Source organism: Crassostrea angulata, chromosome 3 (genome assembly GCF_025612915.1).
Source record: "Crassostrea angulata isolate pt1a10 chromosome 3, ASM2561291v2, whole genome shotgun sequence".
Classification (NCBI taxonomy): Eukaryota; Metazoa; Mollusca; class Bivalvia; order Ostreida; family Ostreidae; genus Magallana; species Magallana angulata.
This window is the reverse complement of record NC_069113.1, coordinates 19,606,989-19,628,131: the sequence shown is the minus strand read 5'-3', so window position 1 is coordinate 19,628,131 and position 21,143 is coordinate 19,606,989. Positions and strand designations below refer to the sequence as shown.

General features: G+C 34.2%; 1 protein-coding gene across 2 annotated transcripts; it reads right to left on the bottom strand.

Annotated features, from left to right (window-relative positions):
- Positions 1 to 334: 334 nt before the first annotated feature.
- On the bottom strand, positions 335 to 14,246 carry LOC128176132 (repulsive guidance molecule B-like). 2 transcript variants are annotated; one of them, XM_052842210.1, is made up of 4 exons: positions 14,205 to 14,246; positions 8,379 to 8,524; positions 7,532 to 8,034; positions 335 to 2,575 (listed from the first exon to the last, which is right to left on the bottom strand). In XM_052842210.1, the coding sequence occupies exons 1-4, from the start codon at positions 14,231 to 14,233 to the stop codon at positions 1,889 to 1,891; spliced, it is 1,365 nt and encodes a 454-aa protein (XP_052698170.1). In that variant the 5' UTR covers positions 14,234 to 14,246; the 3' UTR covers positions 335 to 1,888. The 2 variants fall into 2 exon arrangements, with proteins under 2 accessions (XP_052698170.1, XP_052698169.1); XM_052842209.1 differs by lacking the exon at positions 14,205 to 14,246 and adding an exon at positions 11,310 to 12,121.
- Between the last annotated feature and the right edge of the window lie 6,897 nt (positions 14,247 to 21,143).

Sequence of the window (21,143 nt, the reverse complement as noted above, 5' to 3'; positions counted from 1 at the left end):
TCACAAATCAAGAGCAGAGAGGCTTGAGGACAAAGAAGAGCGGAGTGGACATGACTGTCTGCCCCACACCTGCACTACCTGTGTACACACTCAACGTGTCCAGGGCCCTGCTGGGGTCACTGAATGACAAATGGCTTCAGCAATGCTCTGATTAAACCAAGCAGCCATATGATAAACAATCAGGAGGAATAAACAACCAAAACATTCCGATAAATTCTTAACAATTTTATTGCTTTTTTGTTGTTCATTTTTTCTTATGTAGAGTCTTTCTTCACAGTCTGACTCAGCATTTTTTCCAGTTGGTTTTAGCCCTCTTGGTCATATATGCCTTAGAAAAAAATGAAAATAAAAAGTCTTTTGAGTTTTCCAGGACATGAAAAAGTAGAAACCATTTGCCATTTTGATGTAGACTTGAAAATGGTACGTACAAATTATGCAATATTTAGTTTGGGTTAAGTTAGGCAACACCAGCCTTGAAGTTTCAAACAAGTTGGTCGATCTTTATTTAAACAAACAGTTTTTAAAAGCTTTTTAGGTATCTTTTGATAGCCCTGGTCTCCAGAGTTTACACCTAATAACACCAAATCTTTGTGGCTGGTGTTCTTATAAAGCCGAGATATTTTAGAAGAGAAAATCAATATGAGGGGCTTATTTAAACATAACTGACACAAAGACCAAGGGGGCCAAAACACCACTGTGTGTATATGGAATTCAATACTCTGAATTGTCAAGCTATGAAGATTCACATACTGAAAAACTACTGAAAACATTCAATAACAAATAATTAATAAATCCGGTACAATCAGCAGTTGGCGATGAATTGTTATCTTTCTCACACAATCACTGCCACAGTCACTTACTGTACACACATACATGTCGTGCACACACACATACAGACATACACACAAATCACACACATGTCTATCCGTATCACTTCCTCCCATACAATCCATGTCTCATTACAAATGTTCATTAATATTTCACATATATCCAATGAGTTATCATACACCCATCACTTGCTTACATGAGAAAAAAATCTGCACAGAAATCGAACATTTGTTTCCATTTCCACGGAACATTTCTCAACAATCGTGGCTACATATTTCATAAGTCTGGTGGGTTTTGTTCTATCATACAGTATGAAACACAAATACTGTATATTTTTTTGGCCTCAAATCATACAACAAGGGTATCATATATTTCAATAAATTTCAAACAAATGTCTCTAATTCTCATGAAATAGAGGGGGTTTGTATTCTGATAGCAAATCAAATATGATGCAATCATATTCAGACCCAGCTTCAAAAAAGTTCATGTCACTTCCCATATATCCCGTTTTCATGGAGGTCTGAGGAAAGAGGAAAAAATCAATTGCTTTGTGCAGCATTACTAATGTGAATGCATTTAGTTCCTGACATCTAAACATAGGAAGGCCTAGATGTTTCTATTTTTTTTTTTTCAAACTACAAGAGATATAAAGAGAAATTGATTGGATCATTCCCAGTAAAAGAATTTTTTTTTCTCTCCCTCTTGAGCCGCGCTAGGATAATTATGAATCCTTGTACAGTGCAAGTATAATCTCCATCCATTGTAACAATTCTTTGTTGAGTAACAATAAAGCCAAGGCAAGATGTAGCTACCAAAAGGTTAAAAGTCTACACACAATTTACTTCATTGCAAAGTGCCATGATGCACTATAGAGTCGAGTCCAAAAAACTGGAAAAAATTAATACTTGCCAAGTTTCTAAAAATGACTAATTTGACTTGTTTGATCATCCGAATGAAAGTTTACTCCACATATTACGGGGTAATACTGGTATAGATACATGTGTACATATTGGAAGTGACATAGACATTGCTTCACCGGAGTCTGAATATGTTACCTTTGTTATGAGTTCCTCTGATCAAATAAAAAACACAAGAGAACTGCTAAAGCACAAGTCCAAGGAATAAAGTTACTTTTTAATCTGCAACCACTAGACGGATGGATTTCTTCGTAGTTCAAATATGTTCTATTTTCCTGAGTTTTTACAATGTCTGGCGATAGTTCTGTTAAATCCTCCAATAACTGATGTGCTGCAATGGTGAAATTCTCGTCCCCAGTGGTCATGAGATCAAACACACACGAATCGAAATAAAAATCCACAACTTGCGACTGCCGACACAACTCGCTCGCTCGTTCACTGGTCATTGCAATATCGCCCTGATTCAGGTCCATAATTTTTCGCTTCTCGGCCAGATATTTTTTATAATTAATTTGCTCCTGTTCGGGGCATCCTTGCACACATAATTGCTGAGTATCATCGCCTAGTGACTGTTCCACAATTTCTTGCGGCATTTTTATGGCAAAAGTGAAATAGCGTCCAATCTGTCGCACCCGTATGGTAGTATCAATGAACCGTAAATAAATTTCTACATGCTTCCCAGGTTCCATCACTTGTATGGCCACGCTTTTGTCTGGTCCGACATCGGAGCGGCCATTTTCGAACGTTCCTGGTAAGTAGTTAGTCCGCGCTCTATACGTCACAAAGTCATGTGAAGCACAGTCTTCATTCTTCTTTATCACAACAGTCAACTGAAGAAAAAAATTAAGAGAAATGATAAGAAAATTTTGTTTTAACTAATACATGTATGTATAATATACATGATGAACCCATTTCAAATGTGACTATGCGTACAATTTGTGTCTAAGACAAAGGCACTCTAAAAATTACCGGATTGACGGTCTTATAGATTTGATTATGTCTATGTCTGAGACACAATCAAATCTATAAGACTGACAATCTTATAGATTAGTGAGAGTGCCTCTGTCTTAGACACAAATTGATACTTTGTTAATGGTAAGTGAAAAAGGTGAAAAACATCAAACCCTTATTTTTTTCATTTTGATTTAGAGTGACTCTCCATTGTGAATCTTCTTATTTAATATATCCATGACAAGCATTGTAATTTTAAAGAGTGCACTTTTCTTTAAAGTACAGAGTTAATGTCTGTAGATGTACACAAATTTCAGTTTTAACTATTTCCTTGTGTCTTTGTAATATATGTTTTTTTTCTGCGGATTTTCATCGCATTCCTGATCTCGCTAACAAGTCTTCGTCCAAACCTGTCACATTTCCCTCCAGAGAAGTACGCTACATTTCATCTCGACATGCCAGAATTTTACCATGTTCAGTTAAAAGAATCCACCGCCACTCATTTATCTAGCTTTAACCTACTCCACAGCGAGAGAAGTGAAAATTTGGCTTGACAATTTAAAAAGTTAATGGAAGTGTTTCGACCTTGGATAAATGCATTGCTGCACACTGCATTCCAAGGTATCTGCCGATGTGCATTTAATAGGAGACAAAAGTTTGGTCGGTAATCTCACTTAATCAAACCCCGTGTGGACCACCCTAGGTCTCTTTTTAATGTCTAAGCAGTTGTGGGTTTATTACCCCCAAGTTTTCTGAATGAACCTGATAAAAACCCAGCTAGTAAGTAGTCCCCTAGCCGTGTGTTGCCTCATCCAGATGTACATATCAACATCAAAACGTGCTAACCAACATTTGAAAAAGATTACTCAATATCTTAAAATGAAACGGATATATTCCACGTGGTACATAAATTACATCTATATGTGCATTATCAAAAAAAGAACGAACTTGAATCATTTCTGCGAAGTAAAAATAAAAACCTGCCTCTGAACCTCAAGATCTCTAATATAAAAGCGATTTCTCCTTTGGAGTCCCCCTCCTAAAGAATTCAAGATAAGCATCAAACACTATCATTACGATCATAACTTTTGATATGCATATTAATTTTCAAATCCCAAAATAAGCTTCTGCATTCAGGGGCTTGTTTACAGAATCACTCAGGTGTACATGATAATTTAGTCCATAAATACCAATCTAAAATAGAGAGAAGGTGGGGGAAAAACTGACAAAGACGAAAAACCATCCACCTTGACCATTGGAAGAGAACTGGCCATCTGTCAACATAGACTAAATGACCCACAAAAAACACACAGCCAAATTGACCCCAGCCCCCCTGAACCTCGCTGAGAAAAATCTTCTCCATGGTTGAGAAATTCTTGAGATGGTGAATTAGAAATTTGGATGAACATACACATTGGGGGATCAGTACCTGAACTCCATGTTTGTATATATCAATCTGGGGGGCTTAATTGATAATCTGACTGATAGCATGTACATGTGTGTATAGGCATTGTACGTGAACAGTAAAAAATTTGCTTTTTTACACATTTCCTGTGCATAAGCTTGTAAAATTCTACATGATAAAAAATAATGTTTAATACTGGCTTGAGGCATGTTCGAATTACATAACCACATCTACAGTGTAACAAATAACATGCATGCATGTATGAGAACTAGTGAATATTATTGTACAGGGATTTGTTTCCATTTTTTTTTTTTTATGTGCAGGTGTCATAAGACAGTTTATGTACGTCACTTAGTCCTGTTGATTTAAATATCAAGCAAATAAACCCAGGCCAAACTTTAAAACCTCCATACATAAATCTACATTTAATCTCGCATGGCCACAGCTCCAGAATAATATTTTCATAAAGGCTCTCGTTTTGACTTGGCCGGGACTTTATACTTCACAACAACAAGGTATAGGCCAAAAAATGCTGCGACTTTTCTGAACACAGAGCCAATCTCCACCAACTAGTACCAGATTCCAGTACTCACACTGCATATATACTTTTATTAATATGCTAAGTAAATGGGCCATAAATTTGTTCATATTTGACACAGAGTTAATGAAGAGGCCAGGTGCTCAGAAAATAAATCAACACGATTAACTTTGTTTGCGAGTATTTTAAAACATTGCGAGGTTCACTGGTTTGGAATAAAGTACAAAAGGCAGGCAAATCGGGGGAATAAACCTAAACTGGTATTTTAGTGCGACCACGTTTTTTCCCCCCCTTTTTTTATTTTTAAAAGCCATCACAATGTGCATTCTTTCTGTGCCCTTTTTTTTATTTTTTAGATGGAAATGAAAGTCTTTAGAAGTAGAAATTAAACTTGCATGAAACGTTAATTTATGTGAATATCACGAGCCCGGGTCTTGATCACTTTCCCCTACTGCTCTGTGGCAGGCTTCACTTCTTACTGCTCGAGCTGGCCTACATACATAATAATTTGTTCAGGCTAACATTTTACAGACATTCTTCATTATCAAGAGGAACAGTTTCACAGCAGTTAACGTATTGTTAGAGCTTTAATGGCCCAGGAATTCTGAACAAACATTTGTAAAAGTAAACAGCACCTTATGTCTACAGTCCATGTGTCTGAAATTACATGTATCTTGCTTCCCAGGCCATAGATGGACCCTAAATGTTTTAAGCTCATGAGTATTAATGTTTTTTAACATTTACTCCACATTTTTATAATATCATTTTAAATCTGTGGAGAATTAATTAGCTTACATGTGTATGTATAAACACCTGATGGCTACCTATCAATCTGTCGTTCTCCTAGCAACATTTATAAACATTTCATTAAAAAAACAAACTAGAACTTGTTGTACTGACCTTAAAGTCATATACATTTCTTGTACTAATCAATGCTAACCTAAATCCTGATCAACCCCACAAAGAAAAGTCATCTAATAATATATATAGTTCAATGGAATGATGGCCATAAAATGTAGCAGTACAAATGTATTCCGTGAAACTGATGCGTAATTGGAATGGTGTTGTATAATGCTCGTGGAGATGGAGTGTTCCACCACATTTTGTGCACACATTGCGATTCTACGACTGATATACATGTATGTTGACATTTACTAACAGAGAAAAGTGCTGCCTGTCTGTGAAATGTGCAAGGTAGCCATATTCAGCTACAAAATGGATTCATTATGCATGGCCGCTTTGATCTCAGTGTTGAACAGAGAAATTCTATGTACACAGTACAGCATGTGTGTGATGAAAGACTTCTCCACTTATTCCTCAGGTTTTTTTTTTTTTTTTAGATAATACGGTCACATAAAATGCAGTTAAGAAATGAATGTTAAACTATACCTGCCCCTGAATATAAATTATTAAGTTATAAACATATATATGTGCAGCCATTGTTGGTACAATATATGTAACAGAGTTGCTATACCATTAAAAACTATCTACATTCACTATAGGATGTATCAACACAAGGAAGATCAGAAAATTCTACCTAATTTGGAAACAATTACCAGTATAGCACGAATATCACCATGCACAGGTGTTCATATTCATCTACTTTATCTAAACAGCCCATTTAACACAGCCAACCTGCATTAATTACAGAATCTAACCTCTTAGTCTTAGAATATAATTATGGACTGTTTTATATGAATTTTTTTTTTTGGTAAGTTAGGATTTTCTGTATATTAACAACAAATAAATCTTTCTTTCCTTTTTTTTTGTCTATATACCAGTATATAGAAAAAAAAATTAACTGAGGGAAACAAACGAAGTAGCAAGCACCTGTTTTGATAAGTTTAATTTAAATCTAGATAAGAAAATGCATATAGGCACATAAAACAAACCTGATATATTCCAGAGTGCTTTTGTAATAGTCTATTAATCATGCTTGTCTTGAATTTGAATGCCAGATAAAAAAAAATCTAATTAACCAATATAACACGAGATCTATACAGGGGGCTGTGTATATGCAATTATTGTTTACACGAAGAAAACACCATCGCTTTGTTTATAGGAGCCTCTGTTTGATTTGTATATATGCTGCAATGGGTAAAGGGATGCATCGCCAGTTTTAAATTGTTTTTTGTAGGTTGAACACATGAGAGAGTTTGAGTGATGAAATGCACAACTTTCATTTATTGTGACCCCTGTTCTCTCACTCTTTCAGGGAAATAGACACTGCTTTCACCTCTGGGTTATCAATTACTTAGGGTGGAGTTGAAATTATCTTGCTAAATTACATATTATACATGTACTTTATTGAAAATACTGTTCCAATGCCAGTCAATAATTCAGAACTACTTAATTTGTATGAATATATTGCTGTACATGAAAGTCTTTATCAGTTTCTGACAACTTCTAGAAACAACTGCAAAACTCATTACCTAGCACTTTAAAACTTATTGAATCTGGAAATGGAAGATATAACAATTTTGAAGGTATTTCCATTCTGTGCTGGCAATCCCAGAAGTCACAGGGATAATGTAAAGATATACGGCTGAATTATTTAACTGCACTTAAATCAACTTGCTGACGCTACCGTTATCATTTCTTTGAGGAGAACAAAAACTTCACACAGGATAAACGATTTCGAGAAACCTAAAAAATATCTTCTTCGGTATTCTTACATTATATGTGTTTGGTTTCTGCTGTCTCAGTTTTTTGTGGTTTTTTCCTTTTCTCTTCATTTCTAATTGATTACCAATCTTAAATGGGGTTGTCAATCAAACTTGTCCCACTTTCATGTACAAATAATCATATTCGTAACATATGAATAAAAAGAAGGGACATCCAAATCCATATGACATTTTCAATAATCAAATTAATATTATCATTAATAATTACCTTGCTTGTGGCAGTGGCTGCACCGTGGTCTTTTACTGGGTTATTTGTGACCATAATCATAATGTACTTGTTCTGTACTAGTGACCAAGCACCCTCCACTTTGCATGTTTGAAATTCGTCCTTAAACGTTCGTAAATGTGGATCACCGAACAGTCCACAATGCTGGTACTTGATCGGAGTTTTATCGTATTTACTTCGAAAAGTACAAATCAAATTGTTTGGCCGTATAATTATACCTTTGTCCATTACTGCACTCGCGTTAAAAACATCTCCACCTTCGTAACATTTGTCATTTTTCATTTTGTGGATTATTCCACGTTTGGTCATCTGATATTGCAAGTTGGTGCGGCAGTTTAGCTCCTCCGCTATAAGACAAAATAAGTGAGTGCGGTGTGCTACACATGCAGGAATTTCTCCATTAGGTGGTTTGATCAAGCCATTGTCCGCTGCACTTGCAGCCGTTCTCCAACGATCATAACACAATTGCATGCCACAGGCATTACCTAAAAGAAAATAAGGAATGTGGGTATTTCAATGAAACTTTTATTCATTGTTCATGAACAGATGAATTTCATGTCTCTAACTTGAAAAAAAGTTATGCATAATTACACTGACTCAAAAGTATTCACCAACAAAAATTACAATATAGATCTGTTTCACATTAAAAATCAAATTCATTATTTGAACATTTAGCCTAATATTGAATCGCATAATAAACATTAAACTATTTAACTCGAGTAATTTAACGTACAACTTCTTTAATGTTAAACACTCCTATCCGAGAAAAATATAGGTCCCGTATGGGAATGCATAAATAACAAATAAAACTCAACTAAACGTAACTTACTTGTGTCGATTAAGTACACCAGAATAAAAATAACCACCAAGCTCAGGATAGGGGGCATAGGTGGATAAGACAGGGAGGCCATACCCTTCCATTCGTGTACAGAGGGTTCAACTCGGCCAGCCGATGAACGTTCACTCCGATACTCTCTGTGAAACAAGAAACTCCATTTCAGTTCGACGCAATTTTCACATGATAAAAATCCTACGTCAACTTATTGTATATACATATTCCATTAATAAAATAATATTTCCTTCATAATTGAATTCACACACGTGTTAATTTCTCACTAATTTGTGGCACATTCTTCAACTTGACTAGGCTGTAAGATCCCCAGTATTGATATGCGAGCGAATTATTCCGCCGAAAATGGGTCAGGAGGCGGGGCGTTAATAGGGTCTGTCAATCACGTTAAACTTTTTATGCGAGTGGTGCAATTCCATTGGTTCAAATTGTGTTGCTTATGAATAAACTTTTACCGTTCAGAAAATAAACAAAAAGTTGCTATATTTCACACGTACATATACATGGAGAACTTTGATTTTTCAGAATCAATCTATACCTCTGTTAAAATTTGGTATCATTATATTAATAGATGTCCATCTATAACTTTTAAAATTATCTAAATTATAAAAAATTTCACCTGAATTTTTTGCATTTAAAGAAAAAAATATCCGGAATCTAAATTCACCCTAAAAAGATGATTGTAGCATGAATTCATTTTAACCGTTAGCTTTGGATAACATTTTATATCGTTCAAAAAAGTATGTTGTATTCAGAAACTTATTCGGCCGTGTGTGTGTTAGAAGGGAAATAACTCCTATATTAACAATCAAAGACTTACCAAAAACTTTCTTATTTCCCTACAAAATGCCCTTCTACCCACAGAATCTCAAATTAACTGTAAATTTTCAACTGATCACGAAAATTCAGTTAAGATCATGCTAGTCTAATTGACTCACACTGAGACAATAATTAGCAATTATCCTCTTTAATAGTGATTGAGATGTAATTAAGTACACAGTGATCCCAGCCATGAATGCAATACAGAAAGAAAATGTCAGAAATGACAGTTACGGTGAGTGACATATCACAAGCGGACCTTGAATTTAAATTTGATTTTAAAAAAATGAGGGAAAAACTCACTCTGTTTTTTTGCGCAGCAACTTTTTTTTTTGGTGTAACGAAAAATAAAAGAGCTATATAAAAATCTTTTTGGAATGGCTTTACAAAATTAAAAAAAAATGTATATATATGTATATGTCATATTGAAACTTAAATATTTTTTTTACGTTCCAACTTTGCATTTATTGAATTCTGTGATGTGAATAATTTCTGTTCTGCGTGATACATTCACTCAACAACTTCCCTGGTTATCAGTGCAGTCAACGAGGCTTTGACGAACACTCAATAGTGAATACAGAGGAAACTATAAACTGATGGAGCTGACATAAGATATTTATTTCCTAAATTCCAAACACTTAGAGAGAGAGAGAGAGAGAGAGAGAGAGAGAGAGAGAGAGAGAGAGAGAGAGTATTGTAACAGGGTTTTTTTTTTTAGCTTTGATTCTTCCCCTTGACATAAAACACCCCCCAGAGATCGAGGTAAAATGGCTTTTGCTATATTATAACAAAATAATATTTTCTGAAGCATCAAGATGTTCTGGATATATATCTCCCTGATTCATATCATCAAAGATGGGCCATAAATGTGTTTATAACTTTTCATTTGAGTTATCACGCATTTAGGAATGTAGTGAAGCCGTTATACAAGTTGCAAATGTTTCGTTCAACACGCCTAAAATGTAAGGTTCTTTTGAAACATCTGTTGAACACTTTAGCATGCTAATGATGCTTTCAAAGAGGCTCGGATTCCACCAAGCAACGCTCTTCCGAAACTTGCAGAATTCTTTACCAGACATGCCGAAAGGCTCTTCGACAAAAAATGGCCAAAAGATATCTATGCCTCTTTTTTTTTTTTTTTTTTTTTGGTATCGAGATCAAACTAACGAGTAAAAACTAATTGGAAGTCTGTACTTCACAATCTCGAGCTATACAGATGTATATGATGAATATCACTCCCTAACAGCGTTTTCGATACATACATGTATGTTCTGTTATGTTCGCTGAATATTGAATTATGGTTGATTAACTCCTACGTGGAATGATTTGATAGATTGGCACTCTCTTATTTGTTACATAATTTGGGGTTGTTTTTTTTTTTTTTGTACATACGACATCCGCGGTAACGTTTCCCATGGAATCTGCGCAGGACATAAACAGGTTAGGATCTTATAAAAATCGAACCAAACTTGATAAATACTGGTAATGTGATCCTTCATGAGGTACCCCCTTTTCCGAAATAATTACATTTTTCTCTATACTGCCTGAAATGTTTTCAAATGGCGGATTATGACCACGTGTTTCTTGTCAGACCGATCCGAATATGTAACACGGTAATCCTTTTTCTAAATACGGGTGAAGAGGCTAGCTTCTATTCAACAAAAATTCAAAAATTTTAAGCTGCTATTTCTTCGGTTTCTTCCGCACTAGTGGTCAGGGAGAAAGGCCAGTATAAATCCGCTTGAACCAATCTCTATCAAATATTACTCCGAGTTGAAAAATAACTTGGGCATACAGTTCAGTTTAAAGGCGAGTGTGGATTATACTTCTTACAAATGCAAGGGGCTTACAGTAATTCTTCACACCTTTAGCGATAACACCCACAGTAAAGTGAAAACATTAACAACACACTCAAGTCTTTATCAGCCCTTCGTGTATATACTAAATCTTTGACTGCAATCTGGTATAATTATAGGGAGAAAATAAATTACATCTGAAACAAAGAATAGAAAAAAAGGAGAGAGAACAAGTTTAGTGTGTATTTTAGGGGTAGAAATATTTTTTAAAAATAAAAAAAGGGAAACCGCCTACCTGGATTTTGCTCTCTGTTTCAGAATGACAAACATATGTTAAACTTCACCATCAAAGTGCTCCTTGGAACAAACCAGTCAAACATTTTATTTCTCACAAATTATATTTTTTTCCCTCTCTCAAGAATGATTCACCGAAATTCACACATCTGAAAGTTTCAGCTGTTCGATGGGGTTTCCTCACTATATATCTCTGATGTTTGGGAGGAAAAGTCAGAAGCAATTGACACCTCCAAACATGCTACAAAACTAAAAGATGTTTTGATGGCCCCACGGCAAGCTTCCCTTCTTTCCTGTCGAATTTCTCACTATTTGCAACGGTCATAATATAGTTATAATTTGCCCAGCAGGTGCGTGGAATTAAATATATAACTTCACCACATAATTTATAATGCGACCTTTGTGTTCAATTCGGCTTATACTTGAAGTGCTATAGAAAGAGAAAACATATTCAAAAGGGACCACGTGCAAACAACCTCCCCGTGCTTCACTGAAACCCTTCTCCTCTACTCGGACTCACTAATATTATTTGTACAAAGGGGGGAATGAAAAAAGGAAAATTCTGTCACATGAAGGCGTGAATACTCCTTTCAGAAAGGATATTGTCAAGGCACAAATAATTTCCAGATCAAATACATAAATTTGCCAACAATACTCAGGTGGTTATAAGTGGCGATATAAATGGAAATATTCCGTGCCGTATCAAATACTAGCGGCTCACACCTATTTGTTTGCTCTGTGATTCACAAGATCTCGACAATGTTACCATTTTATTTGCCAAGGTAGTGAAAGTAGAGGTATTTGGATTCGGGATTATAAAGAAACACTCAGAAAAAATACCTCTTACTTTTTCTATATCAAGAGGAACTGATAAATGATTGTCAAATAGTAACCAAAAAACCGTGTTAGATTATGTACATGTTGTCAATGATCTATGTACCAGGAGACATACTTGCGAGCAAAAGTGTACCAAAAGTACAGAGGGAAATAGAAAAAAAAAGTGTACCAAAAGTACCGAGGAAAATAGACAAAAAAGTGTACCAAAAGTACAGAGGGAAATGGAAATGTGCATAAATGTTCAAAGTTAAACAGTTTACTGAGAGAGAGAGAGAGAGAGAGAGAGAGAGAGAGAGAGAGAGAGAGAGAGACCCGTTTACATAAACTGATATTGAACGATGATTTTTCAATAAAAAATTTGAAATAGAAAACCACCCTGATTTTAAAAAAATGTACCAACAGCCAACAGTAATTAGCAAAATAATGTCTGAAAGTTAGTTTAAAATATTGCCATACGATTTCCTGGCGTGGGGTTATATTAAAACTAGAATCTATTCCTACGTATAGTCTAAATGTACATTGTTCCTTCAAGTTTAATTGAAATGTGATATTACAATAATGCTTATCCATAAAAAGAAAAAAACATCGCAAGTAATGTGACAAGTTTCTCAAATTCGACATCTTAATCTCCCCAAACCTGTTCAGAGGTAATGGACCATGATTTTAAGTTGAAAATAAGTGGATAAGAATTCAACGTAAATGAAAATAGCACAGTATAGGACGAGGATTGGCATAGGCAACACATATTTAATGAAAAAATAATAGAAAAACACATCGTCTTGTCCAGCCCTCCATTGTAAAATAGCGACGGACCGGCGTTGACGGTTTGAGGCCGGGAATCTTATTTCTTCTTTGGCGCGCCAGAAATGGTAAAAAATATTGAGAATCTGTAAAGATGTGTCTAACACTTTGATGTACTGAATACATGGACTCGTGATGTATAGCATACAACCAGAATCTAAAATTGTCTATAGATGATTTATAGGAGAGAGAGAGAGAGAGAGAGAGAGAGAGAGAGAGAGAGAGAGAGAGAGAGAGAGAGAGAGAGAGAGAGAGAGAGATTTGGACATTTCCATAGCACTTCTGCAAGAAATGAAACCGAAAACAAAAGCATTCAGCTATTCAACTACATACCTTTATATAAGGACAGCTAACGTTAATTTAATTCTAATTAATTAAAAAACAACTGTAAATAATAGTGTACTTCTTTTCTTTTGTTTTTTAAGACAATGGATAAAGTGTCCTTGATAATAAAACACTTCTGTTATATCATAAAACATAGATTTAAAAATTATATAAAAAACTATTAAAATAATACAGGTTAATTCTCCTGAAGACAAAAATGTCAAGAAAGTAAGTGAAGAAATAAATATCCTTGTGATAAGAACAGCACATGCTGTCAGTATGATGATCTCGACACATGGAATTAGGTCTAAATTAGCTGATGATTTGTAGCTCTACAAGAAAGTTCAGTCTGGTTGACATGTCAATGGCATTGCAACCCGAATTTTCCCGTGGAGATATAGATCTGCAGCTATACATACAGAATGGAGGACAGTCTTGAATCGAAATAAATCTGTTATTATTAGATGTAATACAAAACTTCGATGGCATTAGAGGTAAAGGAATGTATTAGTTACAAATATAAGGCAAAAAGGAAAAATTATGAGAGAGAGAGTCGAGGCTACGTGTATTTTGGTATTAATTTTGATTGAACAATTAACAACTTGTTACATTTGGTTGACTCTTTATGTGAAAGAAGAGATTACAAACAGTGCACGATGTAACATGAACAAACGAAATAATGAAAACAGACCCTTACATTTCATGAAAAAAAACCCGCATCATCTTTATACACAATATTCAGCTTGTTGAAATGTTTAAATAGCATTGCTATATAGTTACAAAATAAAGTATTGACTGTTCAGAAAATAATAACCAACACTATATATACATATTGATTGCCCTGTATAACAGAGGAGTTGTTAGTTTTACAGATGTATCATTATCACATTGCGTGCTGTTCTTGCCAGAGCAAATTAAAAGATACTTTGCTTACCTGCTATTCAAGATATGATCACGTGACATCCTTTAAACATAAGAGATGCTATATGTTCATCGATGTCCTTTCTTTATAAGTTAGTTGCACGGCATTTTCTCGTATGATATATATATATATATAAAATTTTTAAAGTCTGAAGCAAATTCCACGGGAGGTTTTGTTCACAACTTTCATCCGTTGAGGCATTTGAATCTGAATTTAATTTCACCCAGGTGCATAGTTTTTTTTTCTTCTCTTTGCTTGGTCTACGCGCCTAGATGTATCGACTTCTATTTTCTTCCACAAAAGTACTATTTTTTTTTTGCACAAAGCAGCCAGACTGTGATTAAATGCTGGACAAAGATATCAGGCGCGTTATAATATAGTAATCTACGGATAGTCTTATTTCAAATAAAGAATGGGGAATGGCACGCTGTCACGCAAGTGTTCCTGCATCAAGATGGCCAAAATGAAAAATTACGAACCAAGCAAGGTAATGCAATCCGCCAGTATCCCCTGTTTATTTTGCTTGAACTAGAAATAAAAGCCGGGAGCCTGTCATCATTTGGATTATATGATACCACTATTGAAGCCCGGATGAATAACTACATCTTAATTAATGCGCGCTGGATTTGTTTATGACTTGATATTTTTTCCCCTCTTCTCTTCGACGAAGAAAGCATAGTTTTTTCTTGTAACGTTATACTGCTGGTGTTGCCTTGACTTAGGAGAATATTTGATCGGTAAATTATACCCGAAAGGGAATACATGTATTGCCATAGGGGTCCGTGAAAAACGTCTATTTGGAACACAGTCAAAGAAACAGAGCATTATTCCTTCAATACTTTTGGTTGGTTGGATGCTTGGTTGATATTGTTTTGCAGAACCGGTTCTGACCAAATGTTTAAAAGTTACAATTCGGTAGAATGGTCGAATATAATAAATTATATTTTTCAACACCGTTAAAGAATAAAGATAAAGTAATTAATTCAGCGTAAAATTATAAGTATATGTATGTGCTCTAGGACAAGAACACCTTACCAAATACTGTAAACGCAGATAAATTAAGTTTCGTTTATTTCGTGAAAAGTCAACATCAATTTATGATTAGCGTGGACAATGTCAATAAACGGACAATATAAAGAAAATTAAAATTAAAACTAAATAAAACAATTTTGTATCACAGAATATTTTCTTTTTAGGCCAAATTGCAACGCTAAAAATATTCATTTATTAAAAATCTTTCCTTGGCCCAACTGGATCTTAGTCTCTTTCATTTCTTCAGTAGAGCAAAAATATAATTATTTCTTATCGGATTATTGAAGATATGTTGACCGACCGATTTTTAGAACTGTAATAGACTTACTCTACATATCTATAGTGGGTACCTGTAACAATATCGAAACGGTGAGGGATCCTGGTTACGGCACCAAATTATTTTTTCTAATAATCGTGTATTCCTTCAGCCTAAAACCCGAGGCACTTTTCGAAAAATTATTAATTTGTATTGTGTTGTATTTTATATATTATAAATGTTATATTGGAAACATTGCCTTTTGTTTATAAATGATCAAGTTTTGGATTCCCCCGTTATGCAGAAACAATAAACTTTTATTCACATTTTTCGTCAACATACATCTTAAACCGTATCCCTATGTTATATGAACTCAGTAACGCTAACTTTTCCTTTCTTTCTTTCTTTCTTTCTTTCTTTCTTTCTTTCTTTCTTTCTTTCTTTCTTTCTCTCTTTTCAATTAGCCAATCAGACATATGAATGAATGATCGTAAATGTTGATCGTAAACTTGTCTTAAAATGACAACCAATGTTTTCAGAGAAAATCAGGATAAACATTAAATTTGAGAATAAAAGCATTGCTGGTGTAGAGAAACAATTTTCCTCTGGCTAATTCTAGTAAAGTAATATCAATGCATTAGAATCTCAGTAGATTATAGCTGTATAGAATAAAACTGCATTATGGGGACAAAACAAAAGCCATCACATGCAAGTGGAAGTGACAGAAGCAGACAGATTTTCGCTAATTTTGTTTTATGTTCTGAGAAGTGTTCAATACAAGGCGGTGACAAAAGCGCGTAAAACAGATATTCACTCCAATCACTTCTATCTCTTGTCATACACGCACGCAATTAAAATACGCAAAGAAAGGGGAGATAAATCATAATCATAGAGGCCAAGAAATAATCTGTACTCTTGTATTATAGAGTAATAGGAGAATTAACAGAAAATGGTTATGTAATCCACTGTGATTAATTCCTAACGCTAAAAGATGCCTAAATTGCATAACCCTGATATAATCTGCAGAGGATATAAAAAACGCGCGAAAACGGGGGTTTATCGTTCTGCTCGGCCTAATTGTGCGTCATAAATATCAATTCTTTATTCAGACGATATTATTTCAATTCCAGATGGTGTGAAGACGATGCCAAGAAGTGGCTGTAACAAAAATTATGCAGATACAGTGAATAAAAGACTTCTGTTGTATTTCAAAGCTTGCTCTTTGCATGGATACAAATATTACTCATAAGAAAGTAAGAATCCTATTTTGCAAATGAGAAAAGTTTCTATACGTGCCCATATCATAACCAAATCCTTTTTTTTTTTGCCCTTTAACGAATACTCGATAATTATTTGTTTTCATAATTAATATTCTTATGGAAACACATTTTCATACATGTCGTGTTTAAAATATTAACATTCATTCCTCTTTTGTCGGTGAATTTAAAATAAAGAAACGTTAAAGAGAGAGAGAGAGAGAGAGAGAGAGAGAGAGAGAGAAAGAGAGAGAAAGAGAGAGACTAAAAATCAAATTGTTAGAGCAATAGTAGACAAAATGGTCATCGCAAGTAGTAATTAACCAAGGAAATCTCAAACATGTATTTTCACTGGAATAATATATTGATATATTCTTATATACATGTAGAAATCAGTTCCACCGATCGACGCCATTGTCGAATGACTCTTTGGCTGTTACATTCTGACGTGTATCATTTTCTCTCTGATTCTGGGAGAAATGTATGGTTTTGTTTATTTTATTTTCCAGTAAAAAAAAAAACTTCTTGAGATCAACTGTGGTGGAAACGATTTCCTCGAAGATTTCCACTTTTTTATTGCGGAAATGAGATACAGAGCGTATCGGAGAATCTGCAGCTGCAAATTTAACAGATTTAATGTCCAAATAAAAATAGCTTTCAAGTGTCAAACATAGGGAGGAATAGAAAGGTTTTTGTTTTGCATTCAAATGACTCTTGGGGGCATGGTGCTTCAAGGCCGACTTTGACAGAATTGCGATGCAAGAGGTGTTAGGGTATCAAAGATTCAACCAAAAAATACCATTTTTTACGTTTAGCACAAACACGTGTGTGTATTTTCTTCTGATGACGCCGAGTCTTCCCAGAAAACAATGCAGACCAAGATTTCTTACACTTTCGGAATATTTCTGACAGAACTGTATTCATTCACGTTGACTTTCATTGATATGGTGTCAAAACAAATGCTTTCGCTCTCCTCTGAATTCCCCCTGCCTCATTTCGATGTTTACGAGATATCGCAAACACCATAAAACGTCGCCCTGTTATCTACCGCGTCCATTCCATCTCCATCTTCCTAAAAAATGATAGTTGCAAGTGCACATCTGTGTTTGCTATTCCTTAAAATATTGTTTTTCTAAATAACAATCATTGACATTTTTCAAGAGCCCCCAACAGGTGAGAGTCAGTCAACGCCCAGAATAAGACACAGGTGCTAGACATTTCAGATTTCTTCCCCCCAAAAATAACCCGTGTTGCAGGGGTATCGCTTGCCTCCTTTGGGTGCGAGTTAATCACTACTTGCTGTTATTTTTTCTCGCCACGTTTTGAAATTTGAGCTCCGAAACTTATGTTTAGTGCATCAATGGGCCACCGGCGTTGTTGGTTTTCGGTCCAAGACTGACGGACAAAATGCAAGAAAAATCCTTTATATAAAACTTGGTCATATTTGATTTTTTTTGTCGTTGTTAATTTGTTCAAATTAACAAGATGTTCAAGCACTATGAAGTTGAGGGTTTTTTGGTGTTTTTTTTTACACAAATTGTGTGCCAAATACGAGATCTGTTTTCTCTTAGATTGCAAACTTTTGCACGATTTTTGAGATCTTGGAGTGAATTTGAAAAGCTACACCTGCTGAATTTAGTGGGTTTAATTAGAATACTTCTGTCTGTTGAAAGTGCTTCTTATCAAAATAAATGTCAGCCTGCTCTAGATTAAAACAATGCCAGAAAATTTCAATCCTTTCTTAGAACAGTAAAAATATACATACCGAAACAATAAACAACGAGAGAGAGAGAGAGAGAGAGAGAGAGAGAGAGAGAGAGAGAGAGAGAGCACAAAGAAAGACAACTCTATCTCAGTGGATATGAAAAGCACAAAATATAAAGAAGGGGTTTCGTGCATTATCCAAAAAATAATTATCCTTGATGAGACATTACATCACACCAAAACAGACAGGTCCTGACATTTTATCCCTCACCGACGATTAAGGCATTAACTTGGCCACCAAAGGTGTCAATAAAAAGGTGATCAAACATGCATTATTGAGGCGCTTATTTGCAATAATCAGGACCCACACGCCCCTACAGAGCGCACTTTTATCATCATAAGGTTACTGATAGTCCAAGGAACTTTCACTTCAAAGATGGGGAATAAATTACAGATAAGTTTTGAATCAAAATCGAAATATTTGAAGAAATTGATATCAAGGTTTAAACGATACATTTTACTATTAAAATATTTGTAGTTTTTAATTAGGGTTTTTATTTCTTCAATAGAACTTAAATGCTGTGATTGAGATATATTTACGTCTCTCTGGGTGTATTATCTTTCACAGAGTTAGCATTTGGGTTGTTTTGTTTAATAAGAATATAAATTACTTTGTTACTTTTCCTACCACTACCCTGCTTGCATACAGTGCTCCGATGTTGTGTATAATAAGACCAACGGGCTGGGTGTACCATACTTTGAAAATATAAATGACAATGATATAGTGTAAACATGTTTACACAATGAATTTGTACACAGGTCACCATAACATGAATTACTTAGTTTATTCACTCAAACATATATATATATATATATATATATATATATATATATATATATATATATATATATATATATATATATATATATATATATATATATATATATATATATATATATATAACAGAAGTCTTATTTGTATAATTTTCACTTTGATATAAAGAATTAGCCCGATCAGGAAGACAGCATCGAAAAAATTTGAAATAAATACACATATTTTTCTCAGAGATTTACAGCGAGACGATATGTTGATGTACGTTTTTCTTAGTTTTACAGGTTAAAGCAAGATGAGCTGCATTTTTCATGTTGATTTTTTTTCTACTAAAATGTTCTTTTCTACTATAATGACAAAAATATAATGGTTTTTAAATTTTTGTTAGCCATATTTTTGTAGAAAAGGCCGTTAAGAAGCCTTATTTGGAGCAAAATTGAATTATTTTCTGTACAAAAATTGATTTGCTATATATTCCTTAGAAGAGAAATATTTCCTCTGACAAAAATAAATGATTTTTTTTTTAAAATCTTATTTATCATAAAAGTTTAAGTTATATGCAGACTTATCATACTAGCAGGGTTTTGCAGCAAAATAAAATTCTAAAAAATACAGCTCATATTGCTTTAAATAATTTTCGAAGCAAAGATTATTAAGTAAAAATTATACACATATTAAAATTCTCGAAGAACAATTTACGTCGTTAGACCACATAGTACAAGTTGGTCTTTTAATCTCTGTTGTACTGTTTGAGCTAGCCATTTTTTATAGACAAAAGTTTGCCTGTACCGGAAATAAACTAGTACATGTATATGAAAGCCCCCGCTATGTTTAAAATCATTTTAAAACAATTTCTCCATGGGCTTAAAATTTCGTGAATTTCATTAATAAGTTATGAATTCAAATTATTCTGCATACAATATTTACAATTTCGTTCAATCTCTGGTCTTTTTTACATGTCATGCAAAACATTGTTAGATTTCTAATCTTACATGTAATTACAATCATTCTATCATAAAACATACGTAAAAAATGTAAATGGACAAAAGGTACAGGTCATATTACATGTATAAGTACTTATAAAAGGTCTAGAAGAGCAAGGCTAGGATATATTATGTTTAGAGGAAGCAGACAATCTCATAGATTTTAGCGAAGAACAAAGAAAGTAAAAGAAATTATAGACAATTGATATTTGTCAACATGTTGCATCAATTGCACTGTATTGTGTATAATATATTATATCAATATTATTTGACATGTAAGAATTTTTTAATTTGCATGTACTGCATGACTTTTATTTGTATCACAGATTTATTTTCATTGAATTGGAATGATATATTTTTATTTGTTTGTTAGTTTGTTTAGGTTTTTTATTCTCTTCATAAACATACATTGAAATAATATACATGTATTAACCAAAAGCCCCAACCTCGTACATATCTCAGGATCCAAAAAAAACCCCCAAAACAGCAACAACAAACAAACAAACAAACAATTAAACAAAAAGAAAAAAAGATTGCCCCTCCCCCTTCCTTTCGGGAGCATGTAAAAAATTGAATTGAAAATAAGAAAGTTAAGGGTAGAATTAAAATTTTTCATAATGTTGATATAAAAATGTAGGTACATGCACGTATCTAGGCACCCTCCATGGATTAGGATTTTCATGATTTGCGAATTTCCTTTTTTTGTTTGCTTGTCAAGATTTATTCTGGATGAGTATGTCCCCTTTCAAAAACGATGCTACGTGCCTGTATTAGAATGGCTAGCATAGGCATTGCATGAGCCATAGTTATCGAATTTTTTGACGTTTCCCGCCAAACATTTTCGGAACCCCTCGTGCTTTTGTTTTGCATTTCTAAAATAGACTTTAT

Coding starts and splice junctions, on each gene's coding strand:
- LOC128176132 (XM_052842209.1), bottom strand. CDS start 11,344: ATGTTTGTCATTCTGAAACAGAGAGCAAAATCCAG. Junction 8,035..8,378: donor GGTGTACTTAATCGACACAA/GTAAGTTACGTT, acceptor ATTTTCTTTTAG/GTAATGCCTGTGGCATGCAA. Junction 2,576..7,531: donor CAGCCACTGCCACAAGCAAG/GTAATTATTAAT, acceptor TTTTTTCTTCAG/TTGACTGTTGTGATAAAGAA.